Source organism: Pieris rapae, chromosome 21 (genome assembly GCF_905147795.1).
Source record: "Pieris rapae chromosome 21, ilPieRapa1.1, whole genome shotgun sequence".
Classification (NCBI taxonomy): Eukaryota; Metazoa; Arthropoda; class Insecta; order Lepidoptera; family Pieridae; genus Pieris; species Pieris rapae.
The window spans coordinates 5,779,069-5,805,703 of NC_059529.1; the positions used below are offsets into that span (position 1 = coordinate 5,779,069).

The 26,635-nt window shown below is 35.4% G+C and overlaps 1 protein-coding gene and 1 long non-coding RNA gene across 7 annotated transcripts in view; one reads left to right on the top strand and one right to left on the bottom strand.

Annotated features, from left to right (window-relative positions):
• Positions 1-18,517, top strand: part of LOC111003665 (protein split ends) — a 56,272-nt gene extending 37,755 nt beyond the window's left edge. For 4 of the 5 annotated variants that reach the window (XM_045632858.1, XM_045632860.1, XM_045632861.1 and 1 more), the window contains 14 exons: positions 298-588; positions 1,158-1,358; positions 1,802-1,920; positions 2,125-2,244; positions 2,383-2,521; positions 2,651-11,982; positions 12,354-12,538; positions 12,814-12,872; positions 13,342-13,448; positions 13,967-14,091; positions 14,398-14,543; positions 14,795-14,998; positions 15,110-15,271; positions 15,544-18,517. In XM_045632858.1, coding sequence (XP_045488814.1) covers positions 298-588; positions 1,158-1,358; positions 1,802-1,920; positions 2,125-2,244; positions 2,383-2,521; positions 2,651-11,982; positions 12,354-12,538; positions 12,814-12,872; positions 13,342-13,448; positions 13,967-14,091; positions 14,398-14,543; positions 14,795-14,998; positions 15,110-15,271; positions 15,544-15,678 — 11,325 coding nt within the window. In that variant the 3' untranslated portion in view covers positions 15,679-18,517. The remainder of the gene's footprint in view (positions 1-297; positions 589-1,157; positions 1,359-1,801; positions 1,921-2,124; positions 2,245-2,382; positions 2,522-2,650; positions 11,983-12,353; positions 12,539-12,813; positions 12,873-13,341; positions 13,449-13,966; positions 14,092-14,397; positions 14,544-14,794; positions 14,999-15,109; positions 15,272-15,543) is intronic. The other variant, XM_045632859.1, reaches the window with a different exon arrangement.
• A 60-nt stretch (positions 18,518-18,577) lies between these two features.
• LOC111003902 lies at positions 18,578-25,895 on the bottom strand. Of its 2 annotated transcripts, none has more exons than XR_002600598.2 (2): positions 25,764-25,895; positions 18,578-19,352 (listed from the first exon to the last, which is right to left on the bottom strand). It is a non-coding gene; the product is annotated as an uncharacterized LOC111003902 (long non-coding RNA). The 2 variants fall into 2 exon arrangements; XR_002600599.2 differs by lacking the exon at positions 25,764-25,895 and adding an exon at positions 23,529-23,654.
• Positions 25,896-26,635: the final 740 nt, after the last annotated feature.

Here is a 26,635-nt window from a genome sequence, read left to right on the forward strand (position 1 = left end):
ATATATGTATTTCATATATGTTAACATATTTTGTCTTTTATTAGTATATTTATTTTTAAGATATAAAGATACAGTAATTTAAATGCATTATTTACAGTATATAGTGTATATACTGTAAATAATGCATTAATGCATGCTATGTAATTAGCAAAACAAAGTACATGTTTGAAATAGCTGTGTGTAACGCTTAAAGGAAGTTATATATAAAGTGTAAATAATTAGCTTCTGGTTGACTTGTTTTTAATGTGAAACGGGTTATGTAAATGCAATACATATTTATAATGATATTTATTTCAGGCGACGCGAACGTTATTCATCGGAAACTTAGAAAAGGACGTAACCCAACAGCAGTTGCGAGACAAGTTCAAGCATTTCGGCCGTATCATAGAGATCGACATCAAGAAGGGCAGTGGCGGCGGGGCCGGCTACGCCTTCTGCCAATATGCGTCTATATCGAGTGTGGTCGAAGCTATTAGAGCCATGGACGGCGAGTACGTGGGCAGTTCCAGGGTCAAACTCGGCTTTGGGAAACCTGTCGCCACTACTTGCGTTTGGGTCGACGGGCTCACGGAACACACGGAGAAGCAGGTAATTTTTTTTACTTATTTTGTTAGATTTTATTAATTTTTTATTATAAGAAGCTACTCTCGTGATATTTCTAATCATTATATTAGTATTGAATAATGGATATAGTAATTTTAATTATAATATTTATATGTAATTAAAACAATATGACAATGTTTTTACACGCTATTTGCTACGGTTTGATTGACTGCCCTGACTTATTTACTATTTCACACCCTTTTTTCATACAATACAAGGCAATCCCAACTATTTATTTCAAATTCCTTAGTCTAATACAAAGTATTTACGAAACTCGGTCATGTATCGTGTACCTTCAGATTATAACAAAAATTACAAGCAAATGTTTATATTTAAAGTAACTAAAGATGTTTAAAAGATTATTAAAAAAACATGTCAACATCTAGGAATCTTAGAATGTGTACATATTACGTTTTTGGATTTTATGTATAATATCATTGTTTAGATATTATTTATATCTGTATGAATACTGTTAGGCAAATAAATAAATAAAATATTTATTCCGTCGTCGCACATAAAAACGGTTAAAAATATAAATAAACAATGTCCTTTAGGTCTTGGCGGCAGTATCCCGGTGCGGCGCTGCAACCTCTGTCTGCGTGGATCGGGCGGCGGGCGCAGCGCTAGTTCACTTCGAGCAGGCGGCCGCCGCAGGGGCAGCTGTGAGGGAGCTGAGACGCCTGGCCGCGCATTTGTCTGCTGCTGAACCTGATCAGCCGAGACTGTGTGTGGACTATGCGTCGAGGGAGTGCCAGGTAAATTGTTATAGCATTAAGAGCAGTTTTGAAACGTGTTTAATACATTTTGTTTGAATCGAGATTTTTTTCTATCTGTACCTCTAAGACTCGCTTAAGCTTGTTCAAGGGTGGGAAAAGAAAGAGTATAGAAGAAGCCTTTGGAAGCGTTCAAGTAATACGCAATTTTGGAGATTCTTGTACGCAGTAGCGTATTCTGTACGCAATAGTCAAACGTTTCGTTACCCAGTGACTCATTAACGTTTTACCCAACCCCCCTCCAAAATTCGTTACGTAATTTTTAAACGCTTTCGTCTTGGGGGTTAGTAAATAGGCTTAAGTTGCTTTTTATTTATTGTGACAGGATAAGTCCATGTACCGATATTTTTATTATTTATGTTTTAATTATGTTAATTTTTGATATGATCTACTTGACATTCTCATTTAAATATTTTTCTCTTTAGGATGCATTTTATGAACAACTTGAAAAGCACGGAGGTTCATCCTCCTTGACCAGCTCTGAGCGCCTGGGTACTGACTTATCTGGAAGATACGTGCCTACCGCCAGGCACGATCAACTGAGGTATGCATGGTATATTCAAAAAAATACTTATATATTTATATCTGTAAATCTTTTGTGTTGAGGATTTATAAAAAACTAACTGGTCTTCAGCTAAAGTTAACGTTTCGTAATGATTGGTTTTTTATGTACGATAATTAGTAGGAATTAACCACAATTTAATTAGCTTTAACTGAAATAAAATATTCATAAAGTATTTGTATTTAGGTACGAAAGTGGTACAACACGATCTCGCGCTCCTAGCTTTGGTCGAAGCTCTTCTAGAACGCCACGGTACAACCACGACCATTACGATCCGACTGATTACGCAGCTGATAGACGATACAGGTATTCATAGATATTTCTTTGGTTTACACATACATACGTACTTTTGTGTATCTAGATTTTTTATTTGATCATGAAGTTAAATTTATATTCTTTATCCACTGAGATAAAATATGCATCTATAAAAATCTTTGGTTGTAGGGTACACGAGGAATTAGGGTCAAGTCCACCTACCGATGAGGCTCCCTACGAAGATCGACTGCAGTCTGTAGTTGTGTCGCCCCATCGTGCTCACAAACATCGTCATGATTCAAGTCCAGAAGATAGAAAGCATTCTAAAGTAAGTCCATAAAATAGTGAAATTAAATTTTTTGTATGAATTTCGGTTTTATTAACAATAGTGTCTTCATTGAATATTTTGTTTATTTTATTTATTTCTTTATAAGTAATTTATTGACCTGAATTTCAGGAACGACACCGTAGCGCCGGTGGCAGTTCAAGAAGATCTCGTTCGGGGTCACGCGGCGAAAGGCACATTTCTCGGCGAAGGCATCGTAATAAACGGCGCGACGGTTCGGAATCTCGCGGTTCTCGCACATCGCGGGCTGGTACACCACTACGAGACGAACCCGATGCCGTGCCCACGGAGCCGCGACGGCCTCCTCGCGAACGACCCCCTCTACCCATGCTGCTGCCGCTGCCCAAGTTCGCCCTACAAATGCTGCGAAATGCCCCAACGATCCCTCGAGTCGTACCCGCTCCGGCCCCGGCCTCTCCGCCGCGGCCCCCGTCCGTCTCTTCCTCGAGCAGTGGGTCCGCTCCGCATTCCCCGTCGCTCGAGGAACGAATAAGATCTCTCGACGAGAAATACGAGCGATGGTCCGGCTCACGAGCTCACGCCGACGCCCCTGACAGAAGTCGGCTGAGACACAGGCTTCTAGAACTCGACATCAACGAAGTGAAACCATCGGAGGTGGTTCGCTCGCTTTTAGCTAAGAGATCGGTTTTCGACGAAGATTCAGAACGCTTGGAAGGGGCCGTCAGACCTCCGAGTCCTTGCGGCAGTCCTCGCTCAATTCTGCAACCGATGCTACCCCGAGCGCTGCGGTATCCGTTCCCAAGTCATCCGCCGCCTTCCGATAGCTCTGTAATATCTACGGATACTTCTGTGCCTTCAACTGACAGCGATCGTTCGGATCCCCGCTTATTTCGTCTATCACAATCGGACAGCGGCCCAAAACTCGAAAATGATAATTCATTTGACGCTCGATTACGAATGCGCACTCCGTCAACAGATAAACCTTATTTAGATAATGGCGATAGAAGGGAATCTGAAACAGATAATGAACGAGCAGAAAGACGAAGGAATTCTATCTTGCTTCAAAGTGACGATACTAAATCATTGGACTGTGATTTCACCAATGAAAAACCCGATTATGATTTCAAACCTGTATGTAGCTTTTTTCAAGATCTTCAGGACAATCAACAAAAGGAAAAAATGTTCCCTGAATCTACAGCAAATTCAATAGAAATACATATAAAAACAGAAAAATTGTATGACGTCAAAGATGCCGTCGCAGATGTAAAGAAAGATCTCGAAGACTATCAGGATGAATTACCCTTTTGGGGTTCTAGACGACATAGTGTTAAGGATGTTTCACACCATGAAAAAATGGCAGAAAAGCTACCAAATAAATTAGAGAATTCTCTAAATGTGAAAGCAGAGAAAGTAGCGCTGGAAAATGTCAACAACGGAAGTCGTGAAAATACGGATCAAATGAAAATAGAAATAAAGCAAGAAACAGAAATATATCAAGAAATAAGTTTAGAAAATAAAATAAATGAAGACATGGCAAGAAGTGAATCAATAACATTTAACCATTTAAAAACTGTAAATTGTATCGACTTAAAACATTCACAAGTTGATTCATACCTTGATTCTAAATCTTCTGAAAAAAGCGATAATAATGTTATGAACGACAGTCACCAAAACAATACAAAAAAATGTGAGACAAAAAATGATACCTTGATACATGATAAAACTGATAAAGAGCCAATAGAAGTCAACTCTGAAAGAGTAAAAGCAGATGATATAGAAACACCGTCATCTGTTAGTAAGACCTTTGACTTATTGAAAGATTCAGAAAATCCTTTGAAATCTGATCGTGACAAAATAAAACACAATAAAGACCGCACTGAGAAGGACAAATGTGAGCTTAGCAAAGAAAGGCCACGTAGTAGTAAACACTCGAAATTGGATAGACATGACAAAGAAAGGAAAGTTAGAGATGATTCAACGACTAAACACAACGCAGAAAAAAGCGATAAATTGAAATCCGAACGCGATAATGATAAAAGTTCTGATCATCATTCAGTCAGGGATCGTGATGTGGAAAAGTCGAAGCAAACTGAAGACACCAAAATGCGAACCGATAACCATAATCATAAAAAAGACAAAGGAGAGAGAAGACGAGAACTGGTTGAAATTGACCCATTTTCGTGTAAATCTAGAAAAGAAGATAGGCCAAAGCATGATCGTCAACGAAAGGATGGTACTGATAACAAACGCGAAAAACAAAGAGAATCTGAAGTTAGCAAAAGTAGGAAGTCTTCAAGAGACGAATCATCAAAAGAAATTACTAGAAAAGATTCAACGGACTCTACTGCATCTCGTACTTCACACGAATCAGCAAAAATAAAGGATTTAGAAACAATTGATACTAAAGAAGAGGTCAAGCTAAAAATTAAACAAGAAAACGAACTTATAACTAAACACGAGTCCAAAATAGCGGTAGAAAGTAATGACCAAATAGATAAAAAAATTAAATTAGAAGTGAAAGAAGAAAAACTTCCAAACGATATCACTCATAAAAATAAAAATCCCACCACTTCTGATTATATACAAAAATGCAAGACTGAGAATGAAAAGCCTCGGCATTTCTCGTTTGATGCAACAAATGTAGAGAATAAACGCAAGGAGCGTCTTAGTTCATGTTCCAGTTTGCCATCCAATATTGGGGGGCATAAAAGAAGAATGTCATCACAAGACATCCTTGAAAGTTTGGACGAGGAAATAAAAAAGAGTAAAAATGATATAAAAAGTTCAGATAAACGTGACTTTAAGGATTCCAAATCTAACGATAAGAATAAGACGCCGAAGTTTAATAAATGTCATTTTGCTAAACTGTTTGAAAGTAAGACCAAAGATGACAAAAAGAACCAAGTTAAACCGCCTGATGATTTGTTTACTCCTTTAAAAGATAGTGATGTCAAAGAGCTGTCTGATAAAGTGAAAAGCAAATCAGAAGAAAAACATAAGAAAGATGAAAAGCCAATGGTATTTTCTGAAACGCGAACAGAAGTGCAAAATAATTTAGATTTTCTTGCTATATTTGAGTTGAGATCTAGTGAAGAAGATGAAAAACAGAGAGCATTAACAAATGAAATGAAAGAAAAGAAAAGAATTCAACAGTTACAACAAATTCAAGAGCTCCAAATGCAACAAGTTGTGCTACAAAATTCAGATCTCAGATTAAAGGAAGATAAAAGGCATAAGCATGATGAAAAGAAAAAAGAGTGTGCTCGTGAGAAACGAATGTCAACCGAACGAAAAAGTAAAGATATGGATCAGAAAAGAAAAAGTCGAAAGCAAACACAAAGTAGTGATACCTCGGATTCAGATGAACCTAAGAAACATTCTATTTTTGACATAGTAGATGATGGTCCTACATACATTTCAATGTACGACAAAGTTAAAGCTCGATCTTGTAAAAATATGCAAAAACAAGAAGAAGAAAAACGTCAAGAGAAAATCAAAGCGAAGTTTAGTCAACTAAAACAAAGTAGAGCTAAACGAGAAGAAAAGAAAAGATCAAGTTGGGATGAAGATAGTGATTCTGACATCGACAGACAAAAACATATGAAATCATCAGTTGATAGCTCTTCTGATGACGACAGAAATATGGTTCACAGTCAGAGTAAAAGACATGATAATTTACAAAGATCGTCGCTCAATTATGAACGACATAGTGTCGATGATTACTTTAGTTTAACAAGTAATGAAGAAGATCTACGGAATAAACTATCTCGTAAAAACTCACGTACACGAATTATGTCTGATTCATCGGATGAAGAAACATTAAAGAGGGATATGAGTCCGAACCGAATGGGCGATTTAAAGAGGGGTTATTTGTCTGACAATGGTTCATTGCGCGAATGTAAGGATAAACATAACTTTATGAAGGAATCTACAATTGAAGACAAAGTTAAGAAAACATCGCTTCTCAATTTATTTGGTAAAAGCGATAGTGATGATAATAGACTTAAATCTAATACAGAAAATGATAGTGACTATAAAACATCATTTGGTAAATCAATATGTAATGATATTTCTTCTGAAAACGAATCTCTGCCTTCAAAGAACACTTCTAGTGACATTAGAAAAAAACATAGGAAGAAGCAAAAGAAGCATAAAATTTCATTTTCAGATGATGATAATAAAACGGAAAATTGTGATGAAAATCATGATCGAGATAAACATAAGAACGATTCGTTAAGAAGACACAGTAAAAAAGAAAAACGTAAAGACAAAATACGCGAAAGTTTTGACACCGATGATACTAAAGATGACAAATCTAAAAGTAAAAGAGATAAAAGACCATCTACTGAGAATTTGCAGGAATCATTTACTGGGAATGCAAAAAGAGAAGGAAAGATGGAGGATATATTCGGTCCACTGTCGGACGATTCAGATAAGGAAACGAGAAATAAGTTAGAAATGTCAGCAGTGGAATACGATTCTGTAAAACTGAATAAAGATACCACTGATAGAGATGACAGTAAAAGAAGAAAAGACAGAAAACGAAAAGATAAGAAACTGTTTTCCAAAGAAGATGATAATAGTTTGGATGTTGACGCAGTAAGCAAAGCAATAGAAGCTCGATTGTTTGCGGATTCTATGAGTAGTGATGACATTAAGACAAATGAGCCATCAGATCTATTTAAAACTAAAACAAAATATGACGACTGTAATGTCAAACTTGGTGATATTCCTCGATCTGAAAAGGTGCTTGAAAAGTTCAAGAAGGAATGTAAAGAGAAAAAGAAGAAGAAAAAGAGAAATAGGGAGGATCGACAAAGTCGCAAAGAGCATCATTATTATGAAAATGAAAGGTCTTCTAAGCCAGATAGTAACATTTTTGAAAGACACGTGGATATGTCTCCGAAAACCATCTTAAATATACCTCTTCCGAATGAAAAAATAGATACCGACAAGTCTGATGACGCCAAATCTCTTTCAGAGTCTCCTAGCTTGCCCCGTTTAACTGACAGTCCACCCTTTGCTGTTAAATCGGAAGATTTAAGTTCTAAAAATACTGACACAGACAGTACTAGTCAGTTGTCAATCGATGACAGAGTTTCCATTCAAAGTTATGACGAAACGAAGTGCGTGGAAATTGACGACATTCCAATGCCTCCACCCATTGAGAGCAACGTTGTTCAAGACATCAGTGAAGTACCTCTACCAGAAGATCCACCTGCAAACCCCACACCAGCTGCTCCCAATTGTGATCTCGAGACAGATGATTCAATACAAACTGTAGATCACCAAAAAGCAACGGATATCAGTGACGACGCGGTTAGAAGTATACCAAGCGCCGAAAAAGTACCAGAGAAACAAATAGAAGCAACAACTACAGATATTCAAATTAAGAAGATAGAAGAAAAACCAAGGGCTATAATTTCTCAAGAAGAAACGGAAGATGCTGTTGCGGCTTTGCTAGGGGAAAGTTTTGGAGGAAAAGAAGATGCTTTTGCAAATTGTTTCGAGGAAGTAGTGAACAATGATACTAATCAAATTGAAACTGAAAATTCTTCTATTGAAAATGAGAATATTCCCGAGGCAGACGCCGAAGAAATGAGACAAGCCGTACAAAATTTAAATGCTTGTGAAATGGAGATAAAACCCGATACGCCAGTTTCTGACAGTGATTTTCTTCTTATAGACACTGATACTGAAGAAACTGAAGAGACTTCACAAGATGCTTCAGAAAAAATACCCGTCAATGTGGTATCTGCATCCCAGTCTAGTAACATAAAGTTACCGCCAACAGCTGAACCCTCAAATGTTATCGTTTCAAAACCTAAACCAATGGTAGTTCAGACAAGTCCAAAAATACAGGTTTCATCAAGTTTACTGAGTGCAAAAATATCTGAAAGTAACAGCTTTATATCAACATCTCCCGTAAAGCAGGAATCATTAACAGCAATCACTTCAGCACCAACGCCTGTTATTACATCATGGACATTGACCAACAATAAAATCGAAACGCATACCGTCAATACGCCCATAAGTAAAGATGACGGGAAATCACCTCGAATAACAACAAACATTTTACAAATTAGGCCATCACAAATTAGTAACACTCTCATGACCAGTCCAAGTAGACTTACCGCACCATATCAAGTGATAAATCGTATGAATATGAATCAAAGAAGCCAACAACAACTATCCAATATGCAACCACCAATGATTAAAATACCCGAGAACCACGTTTTGTATCAAAAACCGCAAGGAATAGTTATATCTCCGCGGTTGGCTAATGATTCCAGACTACAAAGTCCAAAAGGTGCACAAAATGAGGGTCTGTCGTCTCCTCGACTCGCTAACATGACAATATTATCTACGTCACCGCAAAGCCTTAATTCTGTTGGAATGACATCGCAGAACGCTTTGCAGCAAAGGTCGCCAGGACACGTTACTGTTGTGCGTATGCAGCAACCTCCCCTGAGTCCTCTTCACATCCCACATGGAGCGAGAGCTATGATATCACCCAATAGACCAAACTCTGTCTTAGTACAGACACAAGGAGCCCCATTACATTTCAATAGATTGCCCATGACACCAGTTTTAGCTCCTATATCAAAACAATTAGGTCCTAATTTACCCCAGCAAAATAAGAATATATGCGTTCAAAGCTCAACTGTATTACAACAACAAAAAGGGAGATCTGGGGAGCCAGTGAAAGCCGAAAACCTAAACGAAAATACTAAAATTATTTTGTCTCCCACTCGTTTACCACCAAATTCAAACCCTTCTTTGATGACTAATAGGATGTTACCAATGCAAAATGCTCTACACGTTGGTACGGTGAACTCTTTACATTTATCCAACAAAGTTTTGATTAACAATAAACCATCATTCGAAAAACGAGATATTCAACACCAAAAAACAGAGCATGGTTCGTTATCATTTAATACGTCTCCTATTGTACACGTGGCTAGTATTAATGAGTCACCTACATCACACATACAAACTGTTTCTAAGCCAGTTATGTGTAATATTCAAGAAGGGGGTTCTAACAGAGGACAAGGTCAAAATGTTATTCATGCAATTAACCAACAACGTATAATTACAGCAACTACGTTAAACAATATTATACAAATTGATAACAATAAAGGACAACCAACAGTCTTATCAGTAGCAACAATTCGTCCACCAGCAGTATTCACTAAATCGGAAATATCAAATGCGGTAGCAGTGACAACGTCAAGTTTAACGAATGTTGTTATGACTCCACTTTTACTTAAAACGACATCTAATGTTAATATACCCAATCGACTGAATACTCGGACTGACCATTTTGAAAATAATCATCTCTTAACTGTCAATCGTATCGGTAACAATCAGGATGAAAAAATTTATGAAAAGAACGGTGATGATAAAAATACGATTTTAAAGACTATTCCACCTTTAAAGTCACCAGAATCAATTGCGAAATGTGGAACTGATTTTGAAGAACTTTTGAAAGATAATACGAATGAAATTAAGGTTACCAATGATCCAGAGAAAAAACTGGAAGTGAATGTAGGCAAGACTGTTACGGTTATAACTCAGGGCAATGATAGGGCTGATGATTTTATAAAGCAGTGCGAGAAATCTGATAAAACAAGTAATGAAAATTCCCAAGAGTGTGAAGGAATTATAAAAACAAACAGCGTAGATATTGTTAAAGAAGAGAAAAAACTTGAAAGTGTAACAGATTCAAATCTTGCGGAGAAAGAAAGTAGCTTTCTTCGTTCAACCATAATGGATAAATCACCTGATGTGGAGAAATCGCCATATATGAACCCGCATAATTCAGATATCAAAATTGATCAATCTAAACTTTTTAACTCTGATAACCCGTATAAAGAACTTTCAGCTTTTCGTGTATCGCCAAGTAATAAGGAAAACAATGAAAATGATATTCACACTCCAGAGGAGAATGAATTTTGGAGCACTAAAGATCAAATTATAGAATCTGTTATAAAGAAAGTTGATTCTCTTTGCAATGAAACTTTTGACGTTAATATCAAGGCGCATATCTATAATGCGGTCACAGACGTAACTCCCCAAGACCAAATTAATCAACATCATCAAGTTTCAAAAGAGATTGAAATGAATTGTAATGACAATAATAGTCATTTTGGCGACACTACTGTTAAAGAGGAATTCGCAGTGGAAAAAACAACACCAAGTAAGAGGGGCGGACGTGGTAACAGAGGTAGAAAAGCTGAAAAACAAGACAGGGTACAAACACGCCAAATTTCCAAACCAGCTCGAGGTGGCGGTGTTAGTAAAAGAGGTAGAGGGCGCTCCACTAAAGTGGACAAGAAAGTTAAGAGCCTCGCAAATAGTACCTTCCATAATATGCCTGGAGATGTTTATGATTTTCACGAAGATTCTGGCGACGAAACGGCGGCTTCAGCTAACAACTCTGAATCAAGGCCGCGATTAATTCTAACCATAAAAAGTCCGCTTTCAGGAAACGCGGGCGTCATACCAACTTCCACACTAAGCATTACTCAAAAAGATACCATCAAAGTACAAGAGAAACCTAAAGAAGAAAAAAGTGAAGTGTTTGCTTCGCCCTCTACTAATACTCGGAAATCGAGAAGACTTCAAGAAAAAGATATACAAAAGGGCTCTCCAGATGACGTTTTAGACGAGGTTGTGAAGGGAACTCCGGCAAATAAAATCAATGCTCGGGACACCAATAGAAAGAGGCCCCTGAGACAAGCTGGTGCCAAACAAGCTGCGGACAAATCTCCTTCAGATACGAGGAAGTCACCGAGAGGTACGAAGAGATCGAGAGACAGTCTATCTGATGCTTCTGTCGACAGTTCTGACGAAAATAACAAAAAGGAAGAAACAACCAAAGACGCCAAAGTACCTAAACTTAATGAACCGGCTGTCCAAATGCCTGTGATGGAAACGGAGACTATCGTCAAGAACGTGCCGCCGCCGCCAGTTGTGATTTCACATCCTCAACCTGTAGTCAATCCAACTCCTATTATGAAACCACCAAAGAAAATGATATCAGAAATCAGTGCGAAATTAGCGAGTGCATTCGAAGCGGCTGCTAGTCTTCCACCGGTAGTGATATCTGCGCCGGTGATCGCCACCACTCCTGCGCCCACTACGGTACCCGTCGCTTCGCCCGGCCTCGATCGCATTATTCCACCACCTTTGGAAAGGCGACTGGTCGAATTAGAACCGCCCATTCTGACTCATAGAGAACCCAGGCCGGCTGAACACATTCCGACCCAAGAGCCCATGAGCGTTTCCCTCGGAGAAGCCTCGGATATGACAAGCGTAGAGACTGGTCACATACGGCGCTTGGTGGATAATGTTCCTGCTAATATGATGCCTGTAGGAGCAACAGAGGCGACGGACGCCAGAGTACAATCACCCGCTCTGCCTCACAGACCGCCCTCGACTCATCGGCCCGCCGATCGCGCGACGCCTATTCTTATCAGGTGTGTTTCTTACTATGCATGTTTCTCCACTAATTTATGTCAGCTGTGTTCCAACATAAGGAATAGATACAATAATATGCAAATCGATTCAGTAGCTTTGAGATACAAATCAAATCGTTTATTTGCTAGAATAGTGGTACAATTAGTTACATACATTGTAAATGGGCATGCAAATGTCATCTTAATTTTATAATTTCATATATAATACAAACAATAATATACAAGTTAAGTCACTTTTATACTTTCACTTTGCCTTTAAAATTTTGATGATCTTGGATAATATCTTTTATTATTTTATAGTAATTTTGTATAAAAAAGTATTAATATAGGTCCGATAATGTAACAATTGGTTAATAAAGTTATATCCCTAGAAGCGGCGGCGAGGGTTTGGAAGGTGCGGGCGCAGCGGGGGCGGCGGCAGCTGGTGCGGCGGCGGCAGCTCGTGGCTTCCGAGGAGCCTACGCTGGCCCTGCTAGTCTACCCAGAGGCGCGCACCACCCACCTCCACCCACTACCAAGCAAGTTGCCATCGTTGGACCTCATCATCACCATCCAGGTTAGTTCCAAATGTTTACTTAAATAATTTCTTAGATTGGAAGATTTTTCTGTATTTGTATCAAATACTGATTTTAGCTGGGCCCTTATAATCTTGAAGACTTTACCCATTATACACCATGATATCTTTTCCTTCGTTTACATTTATAGATATTCATAATTGCCTCCACAGAAATGCGTTAACGTCTTTTGTATGCGAAACCCATGTCTGCCATTTAATTCCTATATCGCATATATATATATGCAAATCCTTGATATCCTAAAATGTATTTTCAGGTTCTCGAGTAACAATCACCAGTGTGCCAGCAATCAGCCCTCAAGGACAAGTGAACATGGTAAGTTATTAACAAAATTCAACCGTGTTAAACTTATTTATTTGGTATATTGTTATTTAAAATATTCCTACATTTCATGCTCGCTTGGATAGTCTGCGGATTTTGTTCGAAGTCCTCCACCGGCTCATCAACAGACATCTCCTATAACATCGGTATACTTTATTTCATAAGCAATTAAAACTCTGCATACGCAAAAATTACTTATCAGTAGTCAAATTTCAGTCCTAAATTGTGAACTAAACGGTTAGGGAGTTACCGCAGGGATCCCTTCTATGTTTTTAAATATTGAGGAAAAAAATAGTTTTTGATTTTGCCAACATGCAATCATATTGAATGAATGAGCTTGAAATCTACCCAAAGAACAAATCGTAAAACTGAAATTGATTTGACTTTTAATAAAATGAATGTTGATTAGACAAGAAATTGGGTGTATGTAATAATTAATTAAATTTGGGAATTTTATTTTCAGGGCGACGGAATGTATCCCCATTTCTCCCAACATCACTATCAAATGTATCAGCAACATTTCCGCGCGACCCAACAAGATATGCGGGCTAGCGCATCGCCGTTCCCAAGGTACATATTATTTATTGGATTTTAGGAAGATTTACAGTATTTTAACAGAATGTAAATTATGATTACAATAAAATAAAAACAATCCTAATTACAAATCGCCACCTACATTTAAATAGTAATTAGCTAGCGATGTTACATCTCAGATACACAATAGTTATAAAGTTGAAAATTTTAAAATAACATTTTTTTTAATTTAAAGCTATTTTGGCTTTTCAATATGTATAAAAAATTATTAATATTACATTTAAAAGAAAAGATTTTCCCACTTTTACAACATATTTATTATTGCTCTTCTCTGCAGCATAAAGATTAGCATATGTTACTTTAAGTAACTATTGTTTGTATAGTAATAATATGAGTGTACCTTATTTTAATTGTGGCGGTGAACAGTCATTATGTGTATATATTTAAATATTAAAACGATAAATTAATTTATTTTATGAAATCTTGTGGTTACATATTAGTCTCCGTTCAATACAGGTAAAGGTAACTAATATAACTCCTTTACCAATGTTTAGATGCGGAGGTGGCCTGGAAGCAGAAGGCAGCGAAGCCCCAACTCCACCTTTGGAGCTTCGGCGGCCTCCTTCGGCAAGAGTGCCGAGACCGGCTCACTCGCCCTCACCTGCTGACCGACATATACGTACGTACTTTATTCAAAATAATAATGGTAATTTGTCAATACACATGTTGCTGTTGCTTTAGACTTAATTTGTTTTTTTTTTTGTCTCGTAAACAAATTATTGTTTAAATGGAATAACTTTAATTATACTTTTTTCGTTACTAATGCTCATAAACAACTACAGGTTCAAATTTGATAAAACTTTATTTGGAAATAAACGATTATTTACATTTAATACAATTTAAATAATAAAGGCTTTTATTGTATTAGCGTTTATATCCATTAGTAAATAGTGATTGCGTGTTATAAAGAGTGTTATGTGTGCAGTATACGCAGTGCGCTGCGGGCGCTCCCCTCCGCCGGCGCACGGCAGCGGTCGACCCCCAAGTGCCCTGCCACCTCCCGCGGCCCCCGGCCCCCCACATGCCAGCCAGGTGCCCAGGGAGGCCGACTCCCTGCAGATGCTACTGAGGGTGAGTACTTTATAGTTTCATTCATTATTATAAGCTAATGGCGGGAATCACTTTCGGGATTAACTCATTTAAAGCTTAATTTATGAAATTTAGAATAATTTTTTTTAAAGCAATTTATTATTTCCGTAATAAATAATGTATGTCAAACGTGAAGCTGCAACAACACCTGTCACTGTCTAATATCATAGTCAACAGATATCAAACGGAAAAATGAAATTAAAATTGGATCTTAAATAATTATTTATCTCCAGCGCTACCCCGTGATGTGGCAAGGCCTCCTCGCCCTGAAGAACGACTCGGCCGCCGTCCAGATGCACTTCGTGGGTGGAAGTGCGGGCGTGGCCGCCGACGCATTATCTCGCAGCGCAGACGGCGCGGCAACGTCGCTTCTGCGTATCGCGCAGAGGATGCGACTCGAGCCTGCCCAGTTGGATCAAGTGCATCGGAAGATGAAGGTAATATTTAGATCACTTAATTGGTACATTGAGTTAAAATCGAGTTTTATGTGCTATGTTAAAGATGTTTTTTTTTTTTATTCAATTCGTTTATTAATTTGGTTTATGCAGATGGAGAACGAGCACTGCATGCTGCTGGCTCTGCCGTGTGGTCGCGATCACATGGACGTGCTCCAGCAGTCGACCAACTTGTCTGCGGGCTTCATCACCTATCTGCAGAGGAAACAAGCCGCTGGCATTGTCAACGTCGCACCCTCGCCGCGGCACCAACAGGTAATATATATTTTTATACAAAACAAAATCATATTCATTACGCACATAATATAATATATCATATGTACAAAATGAATACAACTAAAACTTTGAGTTAAGAACAATATTTCTGATATTGGAGTGAATGCCAAAGGAAATTGAGTGTCTGTTTTACGAATCACTTCTCTAATTTTAGAATACACCATCTTATGAATTACATATATTTCATCATCTTATATTTAACAGTGCGTTCCAATTGACTTTAATCTAATTGTATGTATTGCCTTTTCCAGTCCATGTACACCGTACACATATTCCCTTCGTGCGAATTCGCCAACGAGAACCTCAACCGAATCGCACCGGACCTTATGCACCGCGTGGCCAACATAGCGCATCTGCTCATCGTCATCGCTACGGCCATCGGATGAACACGACTCCCGGACCAGACGAATTCAACTAAGGATTGACCCCGGCTTGTAGCCGCCCCACTACCGCGTGGGCCCTTCGGCCCTTCGCCGTGAACGGAGATAAGGAGACATCAGTGTGATTACAAGTGATCGTCATCGCCATAGTGACAGTGACAGAGGCCCCTCGAACAACCGACGCGACCTAGTGACAGTTTAATTCATTATCTTGTAAATAATATCCAGGTTGTGAACTCATTTTAAAGTTTAGTTATCGGTCGAGTGATGAGCCATAGACTAGCGGATCCGCAAGTGAAGTGTAAAGTCTCACCTAGCATTAAGCGTATTTAAGTGTAAGATAAGACGTCATTTTGTAATATTTTGTTGTGGTCGACTGCGCTCGGCCTTATTCGGAGTTTATTATTAAAACTAATATTAAGCAAAGTCAAGTTCGTAAATATTTGGGTTCCGCTGGAGATGAGTGGCGATCGAGCATTTTTATTGTTAGTGTAAATTGTTATTTTGTTTTAAGCGTAGGCGTAAACTAATTTAAACATGTAAATACCGATCTATCCGTACTAAATCTCGATTCACTAAGGTCATAGCAGTAACCGAATGGAATTCATTGAAAACAAAATCGATACGAGTGAAGTTTGAAATGGCTAATTTAAAGTAATTTAAAAATATAAAACACGTGGAAAATAAACTGTGATTCTGACTTTTAACGTAGGGTTAGTTAGGTATAGAGCCGAGCAGTAGAGTAACGACAGCGGCGCATGCGTTGCCTTTTAGCGAATACTGTCATCGTTTGTAGTTTAACGGTAATATAGACTTGTAGTGATATTTTCTTTACACATTCGCACCGGGTTTTCATATTCTTTTATAGTTTATTATTTATTTTAACGTTCGTCTTCATTAGTTATATCGTATGCATGTTAACCTTCACAGGATAACATTCATACGATTAAAACGAAATATCCGATCCAAATATTGAAAGTGTGCCGATAACGATAGTGTATAGGGACGATTTAAATTCTAGATACCTATTAACCGAGGAGTAATATTGACAAATGTCAAACATTTTTACTCCTTCGTTACTACTGTCTATTATTTAGAAGCTGTTGAAGGATGTAACACGCCGTTATCCTTCGGATTAATTCATTCCACGTTAACCGCCTCGCGCCAACGTAAAGTACGCAAGTAAAGTTGTGACCGTGAGACAACACATCGGGCGGGTGTACGCGTACACCGAGATGTACGTATACGTAAATTTACGAGCACGCGCCCGTTGTCTTGTCGAAACTGATTAGGTTTTGCTACCGTGACGCTAGCGATGTTTCACCTCATTCACCGCTGTTGCTTATGCGGGATCGTATGAGAGAGCTTTTAGGATTACGTTTAATATTTTCTCCTTTTTTTCTGAATATTTTTTTTAGATAAGGTTTTTTTATATCATTTTCTATTAATAGTTAGCCATAATTTTTGTTAGTTTTTTACCGCCTTTACAAATACTTTTTAAATTTAATTTAAACCACCATTGGGTTTCCTTTAGGGTCTGCTCCGACACTCGGCATACAAGAATTCATGTATGAAACCATAGAAACAATAGATTTCTTTACATCCTCGATGTTCCAAAGTCGTCTCAAACGTGGTCCCTTAAAGGCTCTCTTACTGAACGTTGGAAATTCCCAGTTCCAAATAAAACAATATTGTACTTCTCGTAACGCATCGTCTGCATATTCCCACTCGGGCGAGTCCCTCGGTTCGTCGGCTTCGGTCGGAATATCGCATAGTTAGAAAAATTGCGACCCCGTCACGTCGCGTGTAAAACTAAAGTACAAAATATTTTATGTAATTTTATAATATATAAACGATATACAGCGCAGCCATGTTATGTATATTCATCGATTAGTATATGTAAATGTGTATGGTGTATGGTGTATGGTTTGTTCTCCGTCGCAAACGGTTCTCGATTTAGCTAAGAACACTAACGAACTCGTCACTTCGTCCATTAATTTTAAAAATATAATTTAATCTATAAACGGATGCCCGAATACACTTATTATTTGTCTCCTTATGAAGGAACTCGATGTAAATAAAACTTGAAATATAGCAATACATTATTTAGAGTCGATAGTAAGGAACTTGTATAAATTAAGCGACACGAGAATTATAAAAAGAAATATTTATTCAAATCAAAATCGGTATTTACTATTATTTTAGTTGTTTACTGTGATGTGATTATTTTTGGCGACACTTACAGCTATACTATAAATGATCTTTATCGTAATGTATAATATCTCCTTGCCCGATGAATAATTGCATCCGAAATTATTTGCTATGCAAAATTATTGTCAATTACTAAAATGTAATGTTCTTCAGAAGATTTTCCATATTTGAAAAACCACCATTGTTCGTAGCGGTTATAATTTTCGACGATGTTAACTAGTAATTTAACGCAGACTTAATAGTTTTAAGATTAGTTACGTGAGAAGTATAATATAGTTTTGTTTTATTTGGATTAGGTTAGAGGGGGGCGGGACGAAGGCGCGGCGCGAGAGTGCGAGTGAGGGTTAGTGTAAATGTAACACATTTGATCTCAAGTGAAAGCAAGTGAACGCGAGGACTTACAGCCGCGCCCTTCGTCCCACTCACTTAGCTCTTAATGTCGAAATGTAAGGAAATAAAAATATTGTGATCATATTTCTACTGTAACTTTAAAATGCTAGAGTTTAGAAGTAATTGTATATTTTGTAAATATTGAAATAGTATTGTATCTTTACTTCCCATTATCCAAAAACCCAGAACTCCTGCGTGTTATTTACCTCCTACCTACCAATACTATTAAAAAAATAATACATAATAGCGTGTTTTTATTTCATTTCCTTAACTCTACTTAAAATTAAAAAGTAAAACAACCGAGTCTTATAATAATAAAGTTTATTAAACAAACATTTTAACAATCATGCTAGAACCGATAGATTCATTCTAAGATAGAAACTAGAAGATCAGGCATTTGCCTAAATTTTATAACTTGCTCATCGCTTCTAACACATTAACTTTAAAACTACAAACAATAACATGATTTAATTTTAAATTTATTTTTCGAAATTACCTGAGCATCGTAAAACCCAAGTATTCAGGTGAAATTTGCTTCTTGTGGTGCTAGAGGTTGACATTATTTCGACACACTTATAAATTTTCAAAACTAAAAAATAAGCCAATTATTTTTTAAGTTTAGGATACTGTTGTTGTCTGTCTAACGTAAGTGGTCCTGATGGCAGTATAGTTTAATAATGAAGACCAACCAATACACGACGACGACATACGGGTTGAAGAGAAAGATATAGCTTTTATAATGAAATAAATTCGAAAAATATCTATCCATTTCTAATATCTCTCAAATCTACCGTATACTAATAATGATATTTCTTAATTTGATTTCTCACTGCGGTAGATATTACTTAAAAAAATAAGCTATCTTCAACATGCTACATTTGCCAGGTACCACACATTAACATCCTTGCTTCATCATTAGTCCTGCAAGTTTGAAAACTCGTAAGCAACTAAAAGGATCTGTCCTAGGCGGCTCTGAGGATGTATTTGCTATAGGTTGAGTGTTGATGGAAGCATGTGATGGAGACTTGCTCTCTGACTTTTGCTTTTCGGGTGATTTACTTATCGCCGGTGAAGTCATTCTGAAACAATAACAGAAGTATTTATAAAAGTCACACTTATGTTATAAATCTAAAGAGGTAAGTATCGACCGATACAATTAAAAATAAATTATGTCGGAAACCATTTATTGAGACACTACACTACTTTATTGAGACATTAACATTACGCATTACGGATAAAAAATGCATAAGAAAATATTTTTTTGAACTAATAAATTTATGCACTTAAAAATCTTCTAAAGGGGGCTTGACGGAAAAAATTAAGACGAAAAGTTGTAACGACCGATGAAGATCTCTTAAATTAATAAAATGTTCAGCCTCGGTGTCAGATATAAAAAACTGCGCCAAATAGACGCATTCTTCCCCAAATGTTTCTCCTCAATCAGTGGCATAGTATTTAGCAGACCTGGTATGGTCCGCTTCTTGCCCCTTAGTCGTATCAGGTAAGAAAATACCTCTACTGGCAGTTGGTTCCAGAAATAGGTGGTACATGGCAGAATGTGACTTAAAAGCGCTCGATATGGCGAGGATGTAATTTAAGTTAGTTGTATTTAACTGATGTTTGTAGAGATAAAAACTAATCACAGACGTATGTATAATATCATAATTGAAATATTTTGAGAACACAGCATCAATTTACCGGTTTGATGTAACAATCAATCAAATCGTTGAATATGTCCATTATGTTTGGATCATAGCCAATAGACTATCAATGTTACGATACAAGTTGGCCGTGGCCGACTTTGTGCAATCATTTTGATAAAGTCGCCATTGTGACTAAAACACGTTGTCGAATAAATCTTCCATTGAAGTTTTTAAATACAACATCTGTTACAGTATCAGACAAAGTACATTTTACATGTCTTAAGTAGACATGTAAAATGTACTTTATACTGTACTTATACGTGTACTTGTATTGTATACTATTATTTATATGTTTTCTTTAGATGTTATTTTATTTAATTGCATGTTATTTTTAGTATCTTTTTGTTACTTAATAATGCATTTCTTGTAGTTTACGTTGTAGGTGTTTCTTTTTTTATTGTTCCATATTAGGGTTGCCTGGAAAAAATCGCTTGTTAGCGATAAGGACGCCAGTTGCCTAATAACTTATGTTACTAATTTACTTATTGTTTTTATATGTATAATTATGTATATTATGGTAATGAAGTATAAATAAATAAAACGTAACCAGTTAGGGTCGAAAAACTAGGGAAACAAAGGGATAAACTAGAAAAGCTTTTACCACACATATGACGGTAAAATTTGTATACAAACATCATCAGCTTCCACAAATGATCTATGTGTTCATATATTCCTATTACCAAACATTTGTTTGGAAACTGTATATTACAACATGTGTGAGATAAGTGACGCCTCTATAATGGGCAACATGATACCTGTGAAGAGTTGTAACCAAATACGACCTATTTAAAATAAAACATTGTGTTACATGCCATTGTTTCGAATAACAGATAACGGTGCTAATTTCGATGCACGACAACGGATATTCAGTTTATCCTGTGTAAATAAAATATAGCCAGAATAAATTAAATGTTAAATAAACAGTTTAAAATATCTGTTCTATTTACCGCTTTCTATGTCCTTAATACATTGTTCACATCGAACCATAATCTAGAGTAGTTTTAGCAAAGTGTAACGAATGAAACTGATATTCTTAACTAACTAGTGCTGGTGTACACTGAATATTAGTGCTAGGTTTATAATACATTTATTTAAAAACACCGACGAGGACTTTAAAATGAGTAAAAACACACTAGTATTACATACTAACTGTTTTTATATTTTTTATATTATATTTAATATGTTAATAGACTAGAATAAAACATGTGTATGTACTTATGTACCTACACGCGTTAGAAGTAAAGTTAAAGTTATATAATACTTTTATCAATTTATTTAGCCAACTTCAAGAAAAACTAAAATGTTGATTATAGCTAACTTCAGGATGTCAGATTTTTGAGAAGGTGTGCGCGCGCATCGTAAAAAAATACTATGATCATAATTCCGAAACGCGAAAAAGTGTAACGTCAAAAATCTGCGGAGCATCGCTGAGAGTACAACTAACCTGAAACGTCAAGTTGATTTATAAATTCAATTGTATTTTACTTGTTGTGATGTTTCGTTTTGTACCTAAGAATTAGTACGGCCTTATTGCTTGCTACCTTTTATGAGATTCCTAAACAAAAATATTTTACTAATGGTCTTGTTTTGAAAAAAAAATTCTTTGTTTTGGGCTTAAAATAAATAAATATGACGTTTGACCTGAGTTTTGTAAGGATTCACTCTGATTTGTTAGACAACTTAATTTGAAGTTTGTAATGTCTATTTCAATGAGATATTTAATGTATTAGTTAATTATATTTAATGATATTATTACAATAACCCCTGACACAAAGCATGTTTAACATCTTATCTAATATACATTCATTCATATTGTATTTAAACGATAACATTGTTACGCAATTTTCATCTTTCATCAAGAATAAAATAAACAGATTTTACATAAATTGCATTTGCCTTTTTGAGTAAATTTATTCAAATCTTTCGTACGGACGGTGTTTTAAAAATTTCGCTCACGCATTTACTTTTCTGACAAGGACAAATAACACAAAGTAATAAACACTACTAAACGTTCTTTATTAGTAATATAACTGTAAATAACGATTCCAGAGTATTTCAGAGTTTTGAATGAGGCCGGTACATAGTTTATATTCTAAAATAGTATTTAAAACATTTATTGAGGGTATTATTCGTATGATTTTGTGAAAACTCGACAATTTTGTATCCGTGAATTTTTATGGGAACAGCGCGATTGAAATTATTACTATTACCGTATATATATTATATATACCGCGTTATTAAAAATAGTATCTCAAACGTTTTTGCATGACGTTGTATAATTTTGTCTATGAATCATTATTTTTCTTTCTCACTAATAAAATAATATAATTGCTTACAGTGGTCCACTAGCGCGCCTACCCACGCAACTTCTTGTTTAGGTTTTGAAGGCTTGTATGTAAAAGTTGAAAAGACCATGCCAATATGTGGGCTGTGGTTACCATAAACGAGTAGGTCAATAATTATAATGATAACTAAAATATAGGTCGGCGACACAGCAATGCGCGGGCGGATTATCTTTGACCCAGTTAACTGCCAGTGTCGTTGTAGATGTTATAAAATTGTTACGAAAAATAGGTAAATGAATTTGGGTACGTGTTAGTTTGGCCTAGTTTCTACGCTTTTACTATGTGCTACTTTAAATATATGTTACATTAGCAGATGTATTTGATTTATAGTTAAGATTATTACTTTTGTATTAATGATTAAAATTTCGCTTTCGATTTCCTAATTAGACATATCTTATTTTATTAGACTGCCATATTTTCAAAAGATATCATTAAAACACTATCAGACATGTCAGTAAACTAAGCAGATTTTTACACACAAGCTTCAGTTACACACAAATACACACACACCCAAACGCTACGCTTTCTCTGTCTCATATCTATTCTTGTCTAGTCTGTAAAATTGTGATTTTGATTTAAGCAATATTGTGTATTACATATATAATTTGTTCTAAATAATTAAATAGTACCTGGATTACCGAGTATTTGTTTTTTTTATAAATCGTGATTTTTGGAAATTATATTTAAGTACGAATTACAGACTAATTAAATGATGAAATATGAATAATATTTTTCGATGCCACCAACAGAATAATTAAAAATATGAACTGGTTATTTAAAGAAAAAAATCATGAGTGTGATAAAACACGAATAAAATGACATTTTCGAAACCATTCCTAGCTAGATCAATTTATCGCCACCGAAACCGCCCGTATTCGGTTGATGTATGACTAAATTTCATTAAAATCTTTTCCAGATTCCAATTATATATTATATAAATATATATATATATATATATATTATATACAAGAAGTGCTCGTTTAAAGATAAGATTGTATTAAGTTTACTGAAAATGTCATACATATTATGACATTCTAATTAATTTAATTGATTTCAAATTTATTTGACAATAAACGCGCGCCTGAAATGTTATGTTATTCAACCAGTTTGTGTACCTTCATTGCAAATAAAGGATTTATTTCATTTAAAATAACAGAATTGGTTACGAATTTCTAAATATAAGTAGTTTATATTCAAACTTACTCACCTGATATTATAAAAGCAAGTTTAGACACACACAAACTAACTTTTTGAGTATTAAAGTATGTATTATTTTGTTTTATGCCACAGTACCAACGCGAGCAACGTTCGTTCAACAATTGAAGACGCAGCCGTAAACTGTAAACATTCGTGGTCGGAAAAATATACTTTAAATAAAAGACTATTTGTAGATTATATTTTTTTAAACTATTTCTTTTTATGTTGTATTAGTTAGTTATTATTTATTCATAATAAGTTTTGGTTACTTGTTTTTATTTTAAAATACTTCAAAAATTTAACGAGATTAATAATGTCAGAGAAGTACATTAATAATTTCTGATCGATAATGATTGTTTTGTAATAAGATGAATTACATTTTAATAAAATGTTTCTGTCATCCTTTTCTTCTATAAAAGAATTTAAAAATAAGGATATTAAAATTCGTTTAGGAAATAAACGACATAAAAAAATGTCGGATTGGTTAATATGTTTTTATTGGTATATATTGGCGGGTACAAAATTAAATCTAGATGCTACATTGTTTACTAGAAAAAACATTCTTCTGGCTTTTTGAAATTCGGTAAATTCTTCTTATATATAAGAATAATATTTTTTATATATATACTGTAAACAATTTCTTCCATGTTTTCCAAGAACTTGTTGGCACCGTCACGAAGATTTTTGATAGGGGAGCTATAGCCATACCGCAATTAATTGAAGCTACCGTGTCCATGGACACCAATTTTGTCAACAAATGCGTTGTCGGCCTTTAAATATACTGTTTGCAAGAATATTGTTTAATACGACGAAGTTACGTTACGGAATAACTGTCATTTTTAACTTTAACGGTTACAAGTGCATGTAAAGGTTAATTGTTATTCAAAATGTGTTTTTAGTTTTTACTAAAACCGTACACGTCGATGCAACGGTTGCGGTCACTAACTCACGTAGGGTTGTCACTCATCAGTTTAAAAATCGAGGTATCTATTATTTTTTTCTTTAGAAAATAAAAATGTCCTGAAGTGACTTAAATACAAAGGAATGCGTGGGAAAGACTATTAAATAGATTTTGATGAAAGTTGGGATACACCTGTTGCAGCGTACGTGAGTAAGTGGAAGCCAAAATAGATTATCATACACATAAACTAGGTTATCTAGTCAAATTTATAGTCTTTTCGAAGTCAGTTTAAAATAATAATCTATAATTGTTATTTTCAATTGTAACGGTTTCGAGTCGTGGGAATATTTTATATCAATTAAATTAACGGATATATGATTTACTAAGCACGTATAAGAAAGGTTATATTATTCATTACATTCTTTTTAGTTTTTTGAGGCGTAAAATAGCTGCTGTGGTTTCTGGCAGACTGACCAGCGTTATGGAAGAGTCTGCTCCTCAGCATAAATAATATAAATAATAAATAAATAAATAATGCCGGGCCAGTATCAACCATAACACACACGCGTTACATACATAAAACGTACCTTGTTCTCTAAAAGAAAACACTACTTTCATTTTTTTGATAATTGTTATTTTGTAGGATACTGTGTGTGTTTTTTGTTAGTAATATAAGTTATGTCAATGTCTATAATATAAATCTTTTTATATATACTTTTATTTTGAATTGAATATTTATTAAAAAAGTCAATAACTACGGTTACACACAATACAATATCATTTCCTTGTATTTACATCACATTTTATAATTTTTAAGCAATAATAAAATAAATATATTATAATCGTAATAAACTATATATACATTTAAACTTACATTGGCGTTATTGCTATATTTATATAAATAACAAGGCAATAAGAGTTTTTCTATGTCAATGAAATGTATTAAAACATCTGTAGTTAACAAGGCCGCGACAGCTAATCCGTTGACAACCCTAGCAGTAATTTTGACCTTAAACAGCTGCTCTATCTACGTCAGCTGTTATGTAACAGTGGCCAATACAGTTATTTGCAATATAATAATAATAAAGCTTTATTTTTCTTTTTAAACGTTAGCATTTACTTACCTATATGCTAATAGTAAAATGTTAGTTGCCTGTGGATATGGACCTTCTGGGTCCTATTGGGTCCTCCACTTTACATGCGGCTATAACTCTATTTTTATTTATTTGCAATAAATTTGATTATAATAAATTAAAAATTAAAGAGAAAATGTTTCGCTTAAAATATCGGCATTTATTATTTGAAAATTGAAATGTCTATAAAATAGTTTAAAATATAGCGTACCTGGATGTTCCTTTATTGTCTATGGGTAGTAGGATCCAAAATAAACGCGGTAAAATACGAGTGCACTAGAAGAGCCGAAGGTTCAAAGTGTCGCAGCGATGCGGCATCTAGTGCGCAGCTCCGTATTCGACCCTTTACCGAACTTTGAATGATGTGACGTCATTACATTCATGTACATTTTATTTGTATATTTAATTGAAAAAATTAATATTTTCACTTTGAATTCACCCGGCTGGAGTGGTTGGGATATTCTACTTTTGCAATTTAAAAAACGACTTTTTTTTCTTTTTGTACATATGTTTAAGATCTAAAGATTATAAAATATTTATTTCTGCATTTTACTGGAATAAAATCTTTTACGTTGAAAAATCGCGGAAATGTACTCAAGGTTTTCGGAATAACTGAACATTTAATTCAAGCGCTAAGCAAAGCAAAAAAATATGTGTAATATTTAATAATAATGTTATACAAATAAATCAAATTTGGTTCTCTAGATTTAATTTTTTATTATTACATATATCGAAGTGTATGCTGTATTTCCATTTTAATCCATTTAAATTATTGAGAACACTGCCATCTATTATCGACATCAAATATTACACTGAAACGAAATTTTCATGGTTGTAATAAATGTTTTTTACGGTTGCAATTGTTGTTTATAGTAATTATAGCGTCAATAAGATGGTGCTAGTACTGTTTTTAATGTGAGTTCCAACTAGCGACACTATAATTTAAAACTCCTACATTACTCGAAATGGTAAATTTTATACTAATATTTGGACTGGCGTTCGGGTTTTTTGTTGCACCCGCTTTCACCCGAAATTTGTCGATATCCATTGTTAGTAATCGTAACTATCAAATATACAGTTTTT